General features: G+C 42.6%; 2 protein-coding genes and 1 long non-coding RNA gene across 9 annotated transcripts in view; 1 reads left to right on the top strand and 2 right to left on the bottom strand.

Annotated features, from left to right (window-relative positions):
• PRDM15 (PR/SET domain 15) overlaps positions 1-5,014 on the bottom strand; it is a 48,667-nt gene extending 43,653 nt beyond the window's left edge. For 4 of the 5 annotated variants that reach the window (XM_077818245.1, XM_077818229.1, XM_077818237.1 and 1 more), the window contains exon 1: positions 4,933-4,991. The gene's annotated coding sequence lies outside the window, so the exon portion shown is untranslated. Of the gene's footprint in view, positions 1-4,932 lie in introns of all 5 variants that reach the window. The other variant, XM_077818220.1, reaches the window with a different exon arrangement.
• A 96-nt stretch (positions 5,015-5,110) lies between these two features.
• On the top strand, positions 5,111-13,124 carry LOC144265539 (uncharacterized). 2 transcript variants are annotated; one of them, XR_013346314.1, is made up of 4 exons: positions 5,111-5,194; positions 6,761-6,823; positions 12,132-12,368; positions 12,849-13,124. It is a non-coding gene; the product is annotated as an uncharacterized LOC144265539 (long non-coding RNA). The 2 variants fall into 2 exon arrangements; XR_013346313.1 differs by lacking the exon at positions 5,111-5,194 and having other exon boundaries at positions 5,647-6,823.
• C2CD2 (C2 calcium dependent domain containing 2) overlaps positions 12,362-20,342 on the bottom strand; it is a 50,669-nt gene continuing 42,688 nt past the window's right edge. The window contains exons 13-14 of one of the 2 annotated variants that reach the window (XM_077818176.1): positions 19,260-19,572; positions 12,362-13,019 (exon numbers count right to left, since the gene is read on the bottom strand). In XM_077818176.1, coding sequence (XP_077674302.1) covers positions 12,793-13,019; positions 19,260-19,572 — 540 coding nt within the window. In that variant the 3' untranslated portion in view covers positions 12,362-12,792. Of the gene's footprint in view, positions 13,020-16,364; positions 16,534-19,259; positions 19,573-20,342 lie in introns of those variants that run through there. The other variant, XM_077818185.1, reaches the window with a different exon arrangement.

Genomic DNA, 20,342 nt, shown 5'->3' with positions numbered 1-20,342 from the left:
TAGGTTTCACCAACAAACACCAATGAAACACTTAAATTGCTGTTTATCCCATTAACACCAGAAAAACACCAGAAGTGGTTACTCAATTCGTGTTGACATCATCCCTTTCCAAGTGCAGTTTGTTTATACAGGCGATGTCCCCGCTCCCCAGCTTGTATCTAATGCAGTGGTGGGCAACCTGTGGCCAAACCACAGCCACTGGGAGCTGCGGGAGGCCGTGCCTGTGGACAGTCAACATCAGCAAAATGTCTCACGGCCCACAAGCATATTACCCTGATGGGCCACATGCAGCCTGCAGCCCACAGGTTGCCCACCACTGATGTAGACCCTGCTGGGATGTACTAAAGGTTCCCTACTGCGCTTTAGCATAGTATTTTTGAAACAGTACTACATATATGTACAAAGAGAAAGCCCCTGCCAAAAAACAATTTTGGACATCTACATGAAACTCAAAACTTACTAAAAACAAGCCCTGAAAAATTAAATTAAAAAATCCTGAAAACCAGAAGCCGTAATTATACATCAAGTAGACTCAAAACTGCTGTGTAAATATATCCATTGGGACTGAGCTAATAAAATTTGCTAAAGGAAACACCTCAGGTGCAGAGAGAGATCTCAAAGACTACTGTACATTACTATATGCACTCTCATGATACAGATTTCTGTCTAGTCTCTACAACTTTGGTATTCCCAAATTTGAAGAAGGAAGCGTAACCCTACAACTGGACTGATGATTCTTCTTTGCATTCACATAGAACTTTTCAGGCAAGGACTTCAAAGGTCTTTGCAAACCTGAAGTAAGTTTTCGTAATACCCTTTTGAAATATGTTTTATTATGTCCCTTTAACACATGGGTAAATGAGGCCCAAAGAGGTGGAAAAACTTGTACAAAGTCACACTGTGTGGCACAGCTGAAGACAGAACCCAATAGTTGTTACTTCCAGTTTCTGCTCTAACCCTGAGACCATGGGATCCCTGAGACCATTTCCTCCCTAAGATACTAACGTTCGTACAAGCAGAGAAATCTATTAAGTTACTCATTCCACTGCACATAATTATCGGCTTGTAGAAGTGATAATGAACTTCTGTAAAGCCCAGACATTTTTGTACGAGACTGACAGGAATAGTTCCGTGGTGACTAAGCAAATGAACAGCAATGTTCCCATCTCCATGCATGAGGAGTTCTGCAAATAATGTTTCAGCTAAGCGGACAATGGCCATTAGATCACAGGTGCAGAATGTACTCTCAGCAATGGAGGAAGGGCAGGACAGTATACCCTTTAAGTAGAAAGAGTGAGGAACTCACATCAGCTTGATAGGTGACTTCTGACTTACCAACCTGCGCTTGTTTTTGGGGTCAAGGGTTGAAGAAATGATGTGTGAACAGCCCAAGTTTCTTTAGCAAATTGTCTACACCGAGAAGCATATGAGTTCTGTCAGCCCACAAATAGCAAGCTATCATCAGCTCGATATACTTTTAATATAATAGTTAGCGAAGAGAATCTGTTGGTTTGTCCCTTCAGTTACCAATATACATAACTATACCCAAGTGATAGATAGCATCCTATAGTTATATGTTAAACCAGTTAAGATTTTGCAACTAAATGGGAGAATTTTAACCACCCCTCAAAAGTTTGCAGCATTACTCTAATAATCTAATAATCATCAGCAGATTGTAAATGTAGGTGACACCTATTTTCTGATTTTACACCTAACTGAGCAATTTTGTACATAAGCAAGAGCTCTAAGCAGGTAAACTCCCTTTTTCCAACTGTGCTAAGGCTACAATCCTGAAAGCTTTTCCGTATTCACAACCTATAAAATCCACGTGGAGCTTCATTTAAGTCAGCCCCACTGAGGCACAGGGTGCAAGTTGCAGGATCAGGACCTATGCATTTAAATTGCACTTATAAAAATATTTCCATTTATCTGAGCATACGAGAGTGAGAGCACATTGTTATATATTTAAAACACAGAGTTGGAAAATGTAGGTCATAGTGGCAAGATGCGCAATTTTGGTTTCACAAATTGAACTGGTAACCTAGATATAAAGGGAAACGATATAATTTTTTTAAACTCAAGCATAAGACGCGTAGACTCAAACCTTTAATTCTGTCTGAATTTATGAGGATACCTGTCATTATGAAAACAAACAAGGATGAGAGTATATGATACAGGTTTCCCTTTCTACATTACAGTATAATTTCACTAATTTGCACAAATAACTGGACACACTACAACTGAATGAAGGTTGCAAATACACACATAAAACAAGAAGAATTCATCAAAAAATTTACTTTGTTCACTTATTTCACTATGTAGTTTACATATAATACTTTTTACTATACTAAAGATTTTTTGCAGTATATTTTGTCAAGTAATAAAGTTTTAGTAACACAAGGCTTCAGTATACAGTTCTACTGTTAATTTTTTTGCTGAGATGGGGAAAGCATGTCTTATTTTTTATGCCCCAATCACTTAGAGTGCAGATTAGCAAAGTGTAAAGTACTGAGTTTGTGCTGTTTTGAAAAGATACAGCACATTTTATTTAGCCCCTCTATGAACATGATAATCACCTGTGTGTACTAAGAAAAAGTAAACTTCAAAGTGTATTTAATGAAAGGCATCAGCAAGGAATGAATGTTTTATAGGAAAGAGCATTGAATGCACCATGGAAAAGGACATTTTTCCTTTATAATTCAACCTACAGCATCACACCTTATTCTTAGTTATAGGCCAGCACTTATAAAGCAGAATCAAAATAACAGGGCCAATATGTTTTATAATGTAAGTGGCTTGAAATAAAACCAGAACATTACATTGTTAACGGCCATCAGAAAACTCAAAGTACTTCCTCATAACCATGAAATGTTATCCTGCCCTCCCCTAGTCCTGTCTTCCTGACTTCATCATGCCTTTAAACCCCATACTTTAACAATAAATTTAGGTATCAGATACATTCATTTATACCATTTGATGCACCCCAATAAGCAGATAAATGTTTCTGAAGAAATATAGATGGGATATCAATAAGGCCACAATATTACATTTTAGGCTAAAATCTGTTACTAAACAAAATAAGGTTACTGCAAAACTTTCAAGTGTCTTCCATTTCCACGGGCCAGAATGACAATACAGAACTCACCATGACAGTTACAGGGTGGAGAGGACCATACCACTTTCATCCTCACCACCACTGCCTGAAAAGTACATTTCCCTTGGAGGCCAAGAGGGCTGGGCTATTTTAAATGTAAAGCTACTAAGAAATTTATATATCAATATCATGATGGCAATGCCTGTATTATGTAAATAATACTTAATAATTTCCTAAATGAGACCACTTCCCAACCTGCTTACAAAGGGCCCGATCCAATTTAACTTTAAGATTGCTTTGGGCACAATCCTATTTGTTAACTTTGCCCAAGAAGATCTTGTTTACATTAAATGCAAAAGAGTAGTGAGTCACACTTCAAAAATATATAAGGGACCAATCAGAAAAAGCCCCACTGCCTGGTAGAGGTGGTCTTTAACGATTGAAGGAAATAGAGATATTATGAAGTGGCTTCTTCTGAATGCATTCGATGAAGTGAGCTGTACCTCACGAAAGCTTACGCTCAAATAAAATTGTTAGTCTCTAAGGTGCCACAAGTCCTCCTTTTCTTTTTTCTGACAGCAGTGGTTTCCCTCACTGGAGGTGAGGTCTTTAGCACAGATTTCACTTTCTGTGGCAGAATAATGCTTTGTCACAGCTAACTCCTTTCAGGTCTAGGTAATGTACTAGACCCAAAGACAGAACAAATCCCTTAAAATTGGAAGTCAAAACATCTCACTTATTCACAGAGCTCAAAAAGGGCTTGTGTATCCAGACACAGAAGTAATAACAACCCTCTCTGGATATATACAATAAATCTGCCTCGCTGTGGACATGCAAAGTGTTTTCAGCTTGTATTTTAACATGCTGTTTAAATAACCAGCTTGCGCATTTATGGACCGGAAGGACTCACAAAAGGTCTGTTCATCAACACCTAAGTTACGTTTCAGAGTAGCAGCCGTGTTAGTCTGGATCCGCAAAAAGAAAAGGAGGACTTGTGGCACCTCAGAGCTTAACAAATGTATTTGAGCATAAATGATGAAGTGGGCTGTAGCCCACGGAAAGCTGATGCTCAAATAAATTGGTTAGTCTCTAAGGTGCCACAAGTCCTCCTTTTCTTTTTACCTAAGTTATGGTGATTTCACCCCTGCGACAACAGATACAATCTCTCTCCGGTCTCAGCAGCGAGTCTGTGTCGGGCTCTCCAGGAGGGGTGCGGGGGGATATATTTAAAACCGGATTTACTAGCGTTGAGCTCCTGCCCGGGCTTACAGCGGCGGCAGCCCTGGGAAGAGGTTGGGAACCAAGGGGGGCGGGCGGGGGCGAGCTGCGTGCGGGGGGGGGGGGGGAATCATTTACACCCCGCGCTCCGGAGAAATAATGGGGGGGGGGAGGGGTATGCACCACGCCTCCTCAGAGAGCGACATGGGGCCTGCAGGCTCCCGCGCCCCCGGCACCTGCCCAGCCCCACCCCAGCCGGGCTCCGCGCGGCCCCTTTCGGGGCTGACCCGCGCGCTCCCGGCTGCAGCTCCGAGGCGCCGGCGGGGGGCCGGGTGGCTGGGCCGGGATCGGCTCCGCCGGGTTTTGCCTCGGACCCGCCCGGCCCCCCCGGCAGCGGCGGCGCGGCCGCTGTAACAAAGAACAGGCGGCCTGGAGATGGAGATGGAGGCGGCGGCAGCGGCGGCGCAGCCGGACCGGGGGCCCCGCGCGCCAGGGGCAACCCCAGGGGGGCGGGGGCGGCGCGGCGCGCGGCGGGGGCGCGGTGGGGGTGGGGGTGGGGGTTCGCCGGCCAGGGGCAGGCGGTGCCGCGCGCCGCGCTGGAATGCGGGGATTTGCGTTACCTGCTTTTGGAATGTTCCGACCCGGATCGAATCCGGACTCCAGGTTCCGATCCACTCCGGAAACCACGCGCCACCGGAAGCCGGCCCGGCCGCCCGCCGGCAAAGCACCATGGGAGTCGTAGTTCGCGGGAGGGGCGCCTACTCTCTCGCTGCGCCGCGCGGGGCTGTGGGGGCGGGGCTGTTACCCGCCAGCGCTGTTGCAGTCGCACTTCGGGGCCCTCGGTGCAGGGTGCTGTACGCCCGGCCGGGTCGCCTGACAGAGGTCAGTCACCACCCCTGCAAGCTCGCCTGCAGCCCAGGAGGGTGGGGCGCGCCCGCCCGCCCCCAGTTTAAGGGACCCTCCGTTATTTCATTGCTTTGTAGCTGGCTTGGCAGCTCTCCGCGTGCCTGTGCAGCGACTCCCCTTATTCTTGCCCCCGCGCTCGCTGCACAACTGGGGACCCTGTGCAGCCCCCCGCGCCTCGGGCAGCCCAGCCAGGGCTCAAGCCAAGGTGCTGCAGGCTGCCGCCGGCCGGCCCTGCGCCGACCCTCACACTAACAGCCACCTGCTCCAGCGCTCAGAGCTGTGGAAACGATGCCCTTAGGTCGCCTAATCCCCCGCTAGCGGCGCACCTTAGGCCACAGAAGACTTCTGCCCTTGCTTAACAGGTGTATTTGGGCATAAGCTTTCGTGGGCTAGAACCCACTTCATGGGATGCAGCTGCTGAAGTGGGTTCTAGCTCAGGAAAGCTTATGCCCAAATACACCTGTTAGTATTTAAGGTGCCACCGGACTCCTTGTTGTTTTTGTGGATACGAGGGGCTGGCCAGGAGCATGGCAGGGGCACTCCTGCTTTGCCCAGCCCCGTGCAAGGGCACTATTTACAAACCAGCAATGGCCCGCCAGGCCCTGTGCTACCAGCATGCCCCTTCCCTTTGGGGTTAGGCCTGTGCCATGCCCCGCCCCAGAGCCCCCTCCCCCCCACCTGCTATGTCCAGCACACCCCCAGACCCTGCCACAAATGCACTGCGCCCTGCACACCACCACCCCTGGCCAGCACCCCCCTGCCTACAGCCCCACCACAACTGCCCAGCACCCCACAAAGAACCTCCACTCCCTAGTGTCCCAACACACACACAGCTCTTCCCCACCCCCTCACAGCCCTGCACCCCCAGAGACCCACTCCCCCATGCCCTGCCTCCCAGCCGCACTCACGGGCCACGCTGGGGCGTGACTGTGTTTGCCGGGCTGAGCCGCCAGCGCAGCCAGGGCTGGTCCCGGGGCGGGGAATCGTACCAGCCCCTCAGGAGCGGCCTGATTAGCCAGGCCAGGGCCTGCCCCAGCCAGGCTCCCTCAGGACCCATTTGCCTGGAGGGGCCCAGCCAAGCCCACCACAGTCCCCTCCCCCACAACTGGCTAGGCTTCTGCTCCAGGGAGACAGGTGGGGCCGTATAGATAATGGGAAGAAGAGACTGCCTGGAGCTGGAGATGCACTGGGGTCCGGCCGGGAGGCAGAGAGGAGCTGGCAGGTGGGACCTGGGGGTGGAGAGGAACCCTTGGCTGACCCGCAGGCAGGCCAAGAGGAGCAAGTGGTGGGCGGGGGAGGGAGAGCCAGCGGGCTGGTGGCAGCTCAGTGCAAGTGGAGCAGGCTGGGGCCTCTTCTGAGCATGGACCTGGCTCCATTGTAAACCCACTACTGACTTACCTGAACATGCTTAACCCTGATGTGAAACTGGATGTGCTGGCTTTTTGGAACAGTCATCAAGACACTTCCCAATTTCAGCAAAGTGACATGGTGAGCTCTGAGTGTAGCCCCTGGGTGTCTTGACACAGGGTGCTTATTTTCAAGGGTGGACTACCTCCAGGACAGCAAGAGGCTCAACAGGAGTGAGGATGCTTTGAAGAAAATTATGTAAGTGTACGCAAATCAGGATTTCTGGAAAAACTATTTGCGCCAAGTGAGACAAAAATATCTTTGTACATAAAAAATGTTTCAATTATACTGTAGTAAAATGTGTATATTATGAATGTGTTTTTCTTCCCCCCCCCCCCATTTTTCTATTTTTTAAAACCCCAATTTCATCCAACTTTTAATGTTTGGAAAATGAACATTGAAAAATTCCAGGATTTTTTTTTCCCCCTCCACACACAAATAAAAATTAACACACACAGAACACTCAGTATCCTTTAGGCAAACAGCTCCATTCAGTTCATCTAAACACCACTGCATCTTGACATCCAATACTACTCCACTACTACATATACATAATCCTGCCTCAGTGCAGGGGGCTGGACTACATTATCTGCCAAGCCCTACTTTTGTAGGATTCCACACAAGGTGACATCTGGACATTCTGTTCTGCTAAAGGACCTTTTCTGACAAAAAATGGTGAAGTGATAGTTGGCTTTGGGATATAACAAATTGTCCATTTAGAGCTGGGCATGTTCATGAACCTGGACAAACAATGCAAACATCAAATCAGGCTCAAATTATTCATTCGTCCCTCAGTCCCCTCCAATAGGCTGCCTCCCAGCACAGTTTTAGAATGCATCCCAATAGCACAGCAAGGGATCCTTCCTAGATGGGCTCAGGCACAATAAGAACGGAGCAACACAGGGTCAGGCACAGCTAGGAGGAGCTTGCTGCTAAAAGAAAACAGGTAAAGAGGCCCTGAAAACATGGAGTCGTCTTATTAATGCAGATGAGCAGACAAGCAATGCGGTACACCTGGAAGACCAAGGCATATATGACAGGATACTACACAGAGACAATCGGTGTTTATTATTTTATGTACAGCAGTAGTTCTTTCTTTTTTAAAAAAGAAGACATCCTCTTTTCATGCTTATTAGTGATAGTATAATAAATCTGTACAGCATAGTCCTCTTAATTACACCAAGTTATTTTAGTGTACAAATTTAAAAAAGTTATCACAGTTGAGTGCTAAGAGTAAATGTTTCACCCTGTTTGGAATATGCGAGCATATTACACCCTTGGTAAACAGCTACACTTTTTATATAGGGATGTTAAATAACAAGATTGGCAAGATAACCAGTTCCATATACGCCAGCTACTTTTGCAGCTCGCTAGTAGCTTGCACAACAGCAGTATAGCTGTCCTGAGTAATACATCGCTCACCCTTAACTGAATGGTAGGAAGATTAACTGAATGTATTCAGAGTTTATTTATCATTAAGTCCCTGATTCAGCCAGGTACCTAAGCACATGCCTTACTTTAAGTACATGAATCGTCTCACTGAAGTCAATGTGGATGTCAAGGAGTAAATGTGAGGCCATTGGTTGCTAAAAGCAGTTTAAAACAACAACTCTGCTCTTTACATCATAGCTTTTCCAGTAGGGCAGCTACATCTAAATATGGACTGTACTAATAGGCTCTGTTCCCTTCGAGCAATCATTTAATCCTATGCTATGGTGTACTTGGGTTTATGATGATACCCTGCTCGCACATATCTTAACTTTCGGCTTTATATTCAATGAGACACAATCAATAAAAAAAAGAAGTCACATTTATATGATTCCTCCTCTACCCCTCAAACCCCATAGTACTATTGCTCTAACATCTAAGGGATCACTAGAACTGAAAGGGACTATTTGGCGTGAGGGTGGGGAGTTGAAGTGCTGTCAAATGCACAAAGTATAGTTAGTTTCACTGTTTCCTTCTGCAAATTTTACATAACAATAAAGAGAAAACACATGGGGGAAAAAACAAATAAACCAACCCCTGTATACTTTCTTTGGCTTACAGAATGCACGGATAAATAAGAATTAAAAAAACCACCACAAAAAGATTTCATGAATTATTTCCACAATACAGCTTTGAGATTATATGAGAGAGAGACAGAGAAAACGAAAACATAATGCAAAGGTTTTGATACGTGATGTGATCTGATATTCCTTCTCAAATGCTGAACTACTAAAATCATTAAGGTGTGTGTGTCTGTAAATTACAACCCCTGCCCTTCCCCAAAGTTAGGGAACCATGCTGGATCTGATCTTGCAAGGTGCAATGCTGCCCCAGTGCCCATTGATATTCTTCACAGATTGCAAAAAGAAAAGGAGTATTTGTGGCACCTTAGAGATTAACCAATTTATTTGAGCATGAGCTTTCGTGAGCTACAGCTCACTTCATCGGATGCATACTGTGGAAATCCGATGAAGTGAGCTGTAGCTCACGAAAGCTCATGCTCAAATAAATTGGTTAGTCTCTAAGGTGCCACAAATACTCCTTTTCTTTGTGCGAATACAGACTAACACGGCTGTTACTCTGAAACCTTCACAGATTGTGGCAGGAAGCATTTAGCACCTGAGAGGATTGGACCCAGTGTTAATGTTAAGTGCCGTGCCCAATCTTGCTGAACTCTGTGGCAAAACTCATGTTCACTTAAATGGGAGCAGGCTGTAGGTGAACTACTGGTATGTGCCCATCTATTCCCATAGGATTGAGTGTTGCTAGCTCTTGCAATTTTAACGGTGAGCTTTCCAATATGAGATTTTATTTAAAGCCCCAGTGCCTGGAAACAAAATTACATGAGAATCTCAGCTTTCATTTAAAAATAAGAGTAAGTTCCTAGCCCTCATGGTTGCAGAAGAAAGCTTGAAAAACATGACTAAGTTCACCCTAAAGGCTCAGAAACCAGAGGGCATATAACCCCCTCACATTTATTTTTAATCTCATAATTTTGGGGGGTCTGGATCATGATTTTGAACATTTGAAATACTGAGGATTTGAACTGTCAGTTTGGGCTCACAACTAATGACTATGGCTAACATGCTCTCAATGCTATCTACAGTGATTTCTAGAAGAGGGGAAAAATGACCTAGCCACATGCGGCAAATCTTAAATCACTATCCATCTGAACAGGGCTATTTTGGAGGGGCCCATTGAGAAGCTTTTAATTTATTAACAAAAATTAAGACCCCCTTTTATCCCAAATGTCTTTGTCCCCTCCATCTTGAGAATAGGCTACACTAGTCTCCACCTCAGTTCCCCACCACCAAAACTCAAATTTTGGCAGTCATCCAAGACTTCCATAAAAATCAAGAGTTACTGGTCTACTGGGGGTGGAGGAGAGAGCCTCCTGCTTGCATTCTGCCAAGATGAATGTAATCCCTCACACCAATTTAAAAGATGAACCACACAAGGTTTTGTACACAAAAGTCCCAACTCAGTAATTTAACAGACTTTACATGTTTAGTGTCAAATGTTTTGTTCACAATCAGTGATACTTTTCACTCATCAGGGCCTAATCCTGCACTTCCTAGGTTCTTGTATACTATGGTGATATGCACCTTAGGAAAATTTTAGTTTAGAAAGGCCACGACATTTAGGATTTAATTTTGTTTTTTCTCCTTTCAGCAAACAGCATCACTAAGGGCAAGTTTACACTTAAAATGCTGCATTGATGTAGCACTGAGTTGTGTCACTGTAGTGCTTTAAATAAAGACACTCTAAACTGACAGGAGAGAGCTCTCCCACCAGCATAATTAATCTGCCTCCCATGGGGGGCAGGATGTAGGGTGGTATAACTACATTGCTCAAGGTTGTGGATTTTTAAACCTGAGCAATACAGTTATACCAATATAAGTCTGTAGTGTAGACCAGTTCAAAAACTTTAAATAGGGAAGGGATCTCTCTTTTACCTACCATTACATGCCAACACCTAACGAAATCAAGGGGAACTGTGCGTGCACCAAAGGAGTGCAGCCTGAGCCTTTTAGTGCTGATGGCATCAGCTGTTGTACAGTAGATATGGAATCCTAACCTCGGTTTTTTGCAAGTTAGTAAAAAAGGAGAAAGTCTCAAATATGTGAAAGTAGGATTTTAACCTAATCCCAAATCCATAATGATTTCGGATTTAAAAAAAGACAACCCAAAATAAAAAACCCACAAAAGCTGTAGAGTGTTGCATAGTTATATTACAAAAAACTGCAACAAACTTAAGATTTTTTTAAAATAGTGTTTAAAAATGCCTGCAGGTATTTATAACAACAAATACAGCAAGACTGTTGACAATACATATTTTTTGCAAAATGGTATGCATGACAGTACTGCCACAGTGCTATTACTAGGCCAAATAAAATGTATTTGGAACTAGAGGCTCAGTTAAAAGCATTTGGTGGTTCATTTCTTTGGATATTTGATTTTCTGCTGAAGATTCCCCCACCCCAGTTTTATACCCTTCAGTACATCTTTGCTAAGGAATCTGGAGCCTACCAAAAGTATTGAAAGCTCTTAGTTCAATTATTCCACAGTTTCCATTTTTGGAAACTATAACTTTAAGGCTAAGGCACAATGCTGCCATCCTTACTCAGTCAAATGTCTTATTGAAGTCTTTGGGCCAAATTCACTAGTGACAGAAGCAGGCACAACTCTGTTTACTTCAATGGAATTGTATCAGTTTAGATTCGTGGTGATACTGGTGCAACGCAAGTGTTTGCCTGGGTAAAGACAGCTGGATTGGGTGCTATGTTCTCAACAGGGAATGCATATATGGCAAAGGAATGTGTAAACAGGCATACATGAGAAAAATATGTTATCTGTAAAATGCATATAGATATTGAAGTTTTATTCCCCTCTTCTTAGACAGTTTAACTAAGTGAGAACTATAATTTTTCTTTTACCAGATTTTAAAGAAAGGAGCCAACTGCAATATATTTTAAACACACACAAAAAACCCAAACAAACCAAAAAAACTCCCTTACCATAGGACAAAACTTGTAAACTTGTAACTGAAGGAGGGGAAAGAGAAACTTTTCAAAAATTCTGTTTTCCAGGCTACTGGTAACTGGCAAATCAGACCATGAACTAATACAAATCTAAGCAGGATTAAATGTGATCTACACAAAATTTATTGCTCCTAACTTTGCTTTTGATACGATTGCTAGTATACTGGTCTACAAAGTACTGTAGATAAGGGAGTAGAGTCCCCAACATAACTTTTGCATTAGCACTTTTAGCTTCTCATATAGTGGGGAAATAAAAGTAACAGTAAGACCTTTTAAATACTTTGTTTGCAAGTGGGAACAAAGTAAACCTAGAAAAAAAGGGTTTTTAGCATAATATATGCACAGAATTAAATATTCTAGGATACGTATTTGCATAATCATCATTATGGCTAATATCAAAGGTACATGTCTATCTACACTGATTTAGCAGTTATTACAGCAGGATGTCTTAATCAACATTTAATTTCCTTTTTCAGAAACAAAGCAGTTTCCAAATTATAACAGGAACCAGATCAGGGTCTCTCGGCTTCCACTTTCAGCATGTCTAGAAACCCAAGTTGAGATCTGCACTGCTACTATTGTTTCATATTACAGAAGCAAAAACCACAGTGGTACATTACCTCTTCACAGTAGTCCAGTCATCTATCTGGAAACCAAGAAGTCATGTTGTCTAGAAGTTAAATGTAAACTAGATTTAATATTCTAAAAAAAAGGTGAGCCTCCCCAGTCACACCACTTCTACAGTACGACCCATCTTCTCTACCCCCATCCCCCCCAAAATAAAAATATCATCACTAGGAGTGGTAGATTCAAACCTTCTGCAAATCAGGATTGAATGCAGAGTGACAACTTGGATTGGGGTGGGGAGGCGGGGAACATGCTGTCATCATACAATCAACACCATTTATGCTAGGGGTAGGCTGGTGAGGACGGGATTCTTCTTGCTTAAAGGCTTTAAAAAAAAAAAAAAAAAGTGTTTTGGAAAAACAGAAGCCAAGTTTTCTCTGCTTATTCCAGAACCACTGCATTTGTGAATATCATTTTATGCATGTCACAATCTGTGTTTACATCTTCTAGTATGGTTTTGTAAACAGCTGATCAATTGATGTGCAAGTATCATTCAGAGAGCATTAGGTTTTATACACATGGCTCCATGGAAGTGCAATTCAGCTTATTCTTGCTTTTGTTCTTAGAAAGAATTTTCTTGTGAAGGATGCGTGTTAGCGTTGCTCCCTTCCTTCGTGTTTCATCAGACGTTGGCTGCTGCAGGTAAACAAGGTCATTGTGTGACTGGCTCATTCCTGGATCCTTCTGATGATGCCGCCGACGGAAAAACAGCTTTGCACTTTTTTTCAAAATTCCACCTACAGAGGTGAACGAGATGGAGAATTTAGATATAAATACACTTTTCCCGATGGATCATCATTTTATTTTGTTTTTAACATTCTATTAAAAAATAATCATCGTCAGTTTTAAGTTATGCCCTCTGAAATACTTAAGTGTGAAAGAAACTAGGAAACCAAGAATGTTCTGTACTGGAGCAAGAATATTATGAAAGTTCTCTAGGTTAGATAACATCGATGCTCTATCCAAGTTCTGTTTTGTAGCTAGTCACAGTAAGTTAAGTTTGCCTGTACACGATCTGTGCTGTCAACTAGATGCTCACGACAGAATGCATCTACATTGTATGCTACTGTATTTCCAGCAACATTCAGACATATCCTCCCTCTTCCCCAAAATGGAACAATCTTGGGAAAGGTTTCAGAGTAACAGCCGTGTTAGTCTGTATTCGCAAAAAGAAAAGGAGTACTTGTGGCACCTTAGAGACTAACCAATTTATTTGAGCATGAGCTTTCGTGAGCTACAGCTCACTTCATCGGATGCATACTGTGGAAACTGCAGAAGACATTATATATACACACAGAGACCATGAAACAATAAGGAGAGTGGTCAGTTTGGATGAGCTATTGCCAGCAGGAGAGTGAGTTTGTGTGGGGGGGGAGGGGGCGGAGGGTAAGAAAACCTGGATTTGTGCTGGAAATGGCCCAACTTGATGATCACTTTAGATAAGCTATTACCAGCAGGAGAGTGGGGTGGAAGGAGGTATTGTTTCATGGTCTCTGTGTATATATAATGTCTTCTGCAGTTTCCACAGTATGCATCCGATGAAGTGAGCTGTAGCTCACGAAAGCTCATGCTCAAATAAATTGGTTAGTCTCTAAGGTGCCACAAGTACTCCTTTTCTTTTTGTGAATCTTGGGAAAGTCTAGCCTCTTAAGTTAAAGAGCAAGTGTGTGTGTGTGTGTATGTATTTTTTTTAATTTTTTTTACTTCCCCTCAACACCATGGAAATAACACTTTTCATTCTAACCTAATCACTCAGATTCATGAGGACCTACAGCAATTAGAGATCTCTATCTATGCACAGACACTTACAGGTAATAGAAAAGCCAAGGAAGAAAATATTATCTGAAGCAATGTAGGCATTCACTGTTATCGTTAAGAGGAGCACTAAAGAGAACGTCAGCTTTCCTTCAGTCCTCGAAAAAAGAGCGTGGTTGAAAAGGACAGAGATGCTGTTACAGAACAAGGTACAGATGAGAATTTGTTAATATTGGAGATCCTTTGAATTCTCCAACTTTTCAAGGCCAATCCACGAGTACTGTAGACTTCTCTTCCCTTCCATTTGCTTAGTTTCAGTTGCTCTCTTAAAGCCCATGATACATGCATAGCATTCACTGTCGGCTGCAACAACATTCCAGGATCTTCAAGTTCTCACATCCCATTCAGGTGGATTTAATCCTTCCAATACACTAGGAAGGACATTATGCGGTATGGGGGAAGAGATATGCAATGAATGGGATGACATGTTCAGAAATACACACACACTCTGCCCTCTTCCCCCCAGATATCTAGTGCATGGATTGCTGCTGAAACATCAAGGAAGCTGGGGGGGGGGGGGGGGAGAGAGTGTATACAGCTAGTTTATGCACAAGATGAAATTGGCATTTAAATTCCAAGTTCAGGATCCCCATTGGCATCTGTAAAACGCTAATTTATTAAGAGCACTACCTACCATGTGCCTTTACAAGTCAGTGTGTATTACAGATGGAGCTGGTAGCGCCACCTACAGTTAAGTTGCCCAACACTTGCCATTATAAGGACCTGTTGTCAGGTGCTTATAACTTTGCCTAACTTTAGCTGACTGGGCATGGCAAATTTCCAGCAGGTGTCTGCCTCAGGCTAAATGTCTTCATTTTTAAAATTTCAGCAGAAAGGATTCAGCTGTTTCAGAAAATGAGGCTAGGGAAACATACATTGTTTTTAACGTGGGCAAAACAAACATTCTTGGAAGTGTTTAAGACACTCTAGTGCCTTCGCATTTGGCAGGGAGCCTGCTGTCAAGGATGTGCCATTTGCTGTTTCCGTGAGGGAAAAAAAAGCCCAAATCTGGACTAGTAATAAATCTTTGAAAAATCTCAGTTTGCACCTGCTCAGACAAACTTGTTAGAATATAGCCGCCAAACTCTTCAAAATTCCCCAAACAGGGTTTTTAAAATGAACAGACGTAAGTAATTATGTAATAAATTAATACTCCAGGATTGTATTACTAAAAGTATTTTTCATGTCACTGATTAATGCATGAAAAGGCAACTGTGTCATGTGTTATGCGGTCATGCCAACTACAGCCTGTCTCTCTTCAATAAATTTGCATATGCAACACAAGTCATCAATAATCTTTTCTTTCTGTAAGAAAATGGATTGCTTTTGGGAGCCAGCAGTCCCCCACTTTTAAGAATTCTCTCTTCTGTATGTGATCCTGTTTTGTGCGTGCACATAGCCTTAACTGTGAGGCAGAAGCATGGAATTAGTCAGTGACTGATACAAAACCCTGAAGTTAAGAGGAGAGGTCAGCCTACATTGGTATTAAAAGGATGGTCTACCAATATAGATTTAAAATGACAACTTGGTTTTGTGTACAGTGGGGTGGTGGCATTTTCATCTCCTCTAGAGGGTTCATGCAGATTGGAAATTGGCAGTGAAAATGAAGAACTTGGAGGGGAGTGCAGCTTAGGACCCCAAACAGTGAGCATCAAGTAGTCAGGATCTTCCTCTCTGGAGCTCACACTAGTACAAGAGAACAAAATGTGGTCTCCATTATTAACTTGCCAGTGCTGTACCTTCACACTAGCTTGTATCCACACCACTATCTAATCTAATGATTCTAGCTAGGTTCTTTTATTGGCACCCATCACCATCTTGATGCCATTCGCTTTGCTTTGTTGCCATTACCTATGAATACAGAAACCAAGGCAGACGGGGAAACTTTTTACATTATACTGTCCTGGAAATTGGAAATGGCTACCATTATTTCCAATGGCATCTCCTGTCAAATGCATCATATAAAGATAAACCCTAATGAAATTCAGTGCAATATCCTTACTGTTAATACCAGAATAGTAGTTGTCCTGTACAACATTGTTCCCCACTCCCACTCAAATTGATTATTGAAGAATTGTATTTAAGTACTTTTTTTTTTTTTTTTAATTAATGAGTTTCCTATCCCATGTCTCCACACTATTCATGGCTTCAGACTAAAGCCCCTCCTTCTCCCAGTCTTCTCTATTTCACAAAAGTAGCTTTCATTTAAGAAGTGCAATATAGTTATTTAATACATGCCTCTGCTTTCACTCTGGTAAGGCTTATACTTTAATGTTCAATCTACACTTCTGGAAGCAGGAATATCTTTCTTTCAGGAGGAGCTGCTGGTGAAACAGCCAGGTTAGCTAGGCATTCGGATGGACGGACAAGTGACTGGAAACAGGTGAAAGCAAATACGAAATCAGCGTGTATTCTCATGCAATCCTTTCGTTATTTCTGGCAAGAGAAAGGGAGTGGGGCACGATGAATCCTTAGCAAGCACTCTGAAGGAGTTCAAGTCACATTCAAGTCTTAATTTTTTGCTTGGCTCCATAAAGGCAAACAAACGTGCACTATGTATGTAATGAATAGTACGGTTTTTGAAACAATATTGCAATATTTTAAATATAAAGATATTATAGCTCAAATAATTGAGGATTGTTAGGAAAGCGTAAGAAACCCATAAACAATTTGTAACACACACACACACACACACACACACACTATTCATGTAGGGCTATGTAATCATCTGTAGTTTGCACATGCATGTCTTTGGTAGGCTCCTAGTTACTACACGGATGAATGCCATAGAAATATCACAAGATGTCAGGAAAATTGCAGTAATTATCCAAGTTTCCCCAATCCGTTATCTTCAATCTGGACAGAGGAGAGGGGAATCTTCCCTGCCCCAATTCAATTATTTGTAACGGTAACACACCTACAATTAGAATGACTTGCTACTACAGACTAAGCTGCTAAGAACTCTCTACATAAATGAAGGCATTGCGGAGAGAGGGAAAAAACCCAACCCTGACACAGGGAAGAGGATAATAGGTGAGAAAACAACGAAAGTTTTGCTTCACTTTTGCAATAAGTGTCTCTCGGTAAAGCTACATTTTCTTTAATAAAAGTAAAACAAAAATAACTTACTGTGTAGGCAATTAATTCAGGTTGGCATAGTAGTCCTCTTAAGTTTACAAAAGGCATGAGTAAGAAAGATGAAGTCAGAAAGGTAATAAGATGTAAAAAGCAACACATGCAAGAGCAAAAATAATAATGAAAGACAGTACAAATTGTGAACCATTAACATTGTACTTGAAGGATTTTTTTTTGTTAAGTAGAACATTTGGCAAACGCTTCCCCTGCAAAACGAATGCAGATGTGAGTTTTTAAACAAACATCTTGTACTAGCATAACTTAGCCAGGGGCTGATAAGGGAAGGAGGAAATATTCCTATCTTGCTTCACAAAAGCCACGATGCTGTCAGAGAACACAACATACAAGAGCCCCACAGTTAGACTGTGAATATCTTTTTTTGGACAGGCTTTTGCGTAGAACAACATTGTGCTATTTGTGGAATGTGACACAAACATCCTCACAATATGTAAGAATCGGACACCGGATGTATTGTGTTTTTTTTGCACTCTTGTATTGCATCATGAACTCAGACTGTTTCTACTGAAGAGTTAGGAGATGGTGAACACAATTATTTTAAAAATAGACGAGAGAGTAGCATTTAAGTCTGAGCAGTCAGCTTGTACAAAGAAAAGAAAGTCTGTTTTTAATGTAACTGCATTTTTAACAGCCACCCCACCCAAACAGCTACTCAAATACAAGACTGTTTTCCAAGGTAAATGTTGAAATGAGTCCAGAGGCTTAGTGACAGTGCCACCCTGGAATCACGTATTTCCTAATATTCAGGTCTCAAAATATGGGACAGTTAAGCACAGGCAAAACTATAATGCACTTCTTAATGGCCAGCTTATGGACACATTTGCCAAACTGCTCATTTACCTCGACAGCTTCAGGTAAGTTGCTAACAATAAGTGACTGCCAGGAAAGACAAGATGGGAAAAATCACGACAGAATGAGAGAAACCTCAGCACGTAAAGATCCACGGTATATTTTACGGCAGAGATTATGAATTTAAAGCACGAGAGATAAAAATTTTGTGGTGGGGTTTTCAGTACTATTCATGAAGGCCATTAAAAAAAAAAAAGGCAGAAGAGGTCTTGAGGGGGATGGCATACATAAGAACTTTGGCAGCTACTGGACAGTGGCCCTTAGACTTGCCTCTCTCCTACACTAGTAACAGGCAAGTGGGTGAGTGGAGTCCATTGAACAGAGTGTTCCCAGCTGGCTTCTTTCAGGTTCAAAATCCCACCAGCCAAAAAACAGAAGAAGTGAGACTCAAATGTGTCTCCAAAGTTAGTTTGAGGACAGGGGGGAAGAAAATCTAATGAGCCACAAGACATGCCCAAGTCATTTGCAGCCTGCAGACACACTCAGGCAAGTATCAGTTGTGATAACAAAACAATTTGTCCCTTATTTAAAGAAAACAATCACATCCTGTGTGTCACTCTCTTTTGTAAACACTTGTATTATTGAAAGAGGCAAGAGGGGAGAGCGACAAACTGTTCAATGGGTAGTTTAATATGCACAAAGAGTAAAAAGTTAATCAGAGACACATCTCCTTTTGTGGGGAGGGGAGGGGGAAGGGGAGGGGTTGTGCACAGAGGGGATGATGGAGGTGATTGTGGATTTGTACTGGTTTTCTCTCTTTATTTGGGCCCTCACTATTGATCTTAATTTACCAGAAAGAATTTGCATCAGTGGATTCGCAGTTTGGTCACTGATCGCCTCAGAAGCCAGATGACTGAATGGATTTGGAGCAATTTACCCTCTCTCTCCTGGAACAAGTCTTTCCATATCGTGATGGAGGGGCACAGTGTGGGGAAGCCTGTACTGTATTTTTTGTGGTTAGCTAGAGGATTTAATTCTTCAGGGTTATCAGTCAGGCATTTTTTACCAGCACCAAATCCACTTGAAGTTTAAGAGGGGAAAAGAAGGTAAGAATAGAAAAGAATCACCTGATAGTACTGCTTGACAAAGACACTGAAGTTCAGCTATAGAAATCAGTACTTCGATACAATTCTAGGCAAGTGTCAAGAGAGCTCATATACCTTTAGATTTTTTCACACTCCCAGATTCCGAGACACTTAATGAACTCCCAGTCATCTCTTCACAGTCCTGGTCTAAAATTGCATTGCTGTTCCATTGTTGGCTGCTGTTATCCAAGTCCCACACATTATGGCTATTTTCCTCTAGGTCAGTTGCAGGTAGCATTTGTGAAGCAGATAGTGGTAGTTTTTTATTGGAGGGGACTTCTGTGGTAGACTCCCCCACCAAGGAAGGAGCCTCCTCTTTACATGAGTCATCCATGGCTGCTGCATAGTCCATCATCAGTGTAGCTTCACTGTCCTGAGATAAGGAGGTCTGCCACAGTGAAAGAGACAAAGAAATAAAAAAAATAAAAAAAAGACACTATTTGCTGGACAAACCAGTCTCCACCACAAGGGTTTTATTCATTCTTTGCACCCTGTCTGCATTGCCCAGATACTGCCAGAAATCCACATTATTGCATATTCTCTTTGCTCCTTTTCTTAGCAGAGCACAGAGCTAAATCAAATTTGGCTTTAACAAAATGATTTGGGCTTGATTTAAAAAAAAAAAAATTTTTTTTAAAATCCACTGCAGTAATCACTACTGGTCAGTAGAAGACCTTCCTTTGCAAGTAAGCATCTGTGTGGAAGGAACTAAAAAGGTATCAACTTCCAGAAAAATCTAAGCTTTGGTTAAAAAGAAAGAAAGAAAGAAAAAAAACAAGGTTTTAGGACCTTATGGTGGCAAAGGAACCTTTATGAAAGTCTGCTAAATGCAAGTCTATGTAGTGCCATCATCCCCATTTTGCAGACAGTTTCAATGCTGCTGCTCCCAGCTTTCACGCCAACGCAGCACAGTGCAGACAGACAAGGGTCATGTCAGCTTGCACTGCTTCTCCTCAGAATCCTTCAAGTAGCTGTGAAAAATGATAAAACAGCAGTAAATTTCACTGCCCGGCAGCTTGGAAAAGTGAGAAGCAGCAGAGGCCTTGGAGCTATTCGGTAGGGAGAATGAACAAGATGGGGGTTGGGGGAGAGCAGCCAGGTGGCTATATGGGGATAGGGAACATAAAGAGACAAAAAGCTTCTTTTCTTTTCCAGCAG

Source organism: Eretmochelys imbricata, chromosome 1 (assembly GCF_965152235.1).
Source record: "Eretmochelys imbricata isolate rEreImb1 chromosome 1, rEreImb1.hap1, whole genome shotgun sequence".
NCBI lineage: Eukaryota > Metazoa > Chordata > Testudines > Cheloniidae > Eretmochelys > Eretmochelys imbricata.
The sequence above is the reverse complement of the archived record's forward strand: the minus strand, read 5'-3'. Positions and strand labels throughout refer to the sequence as shown.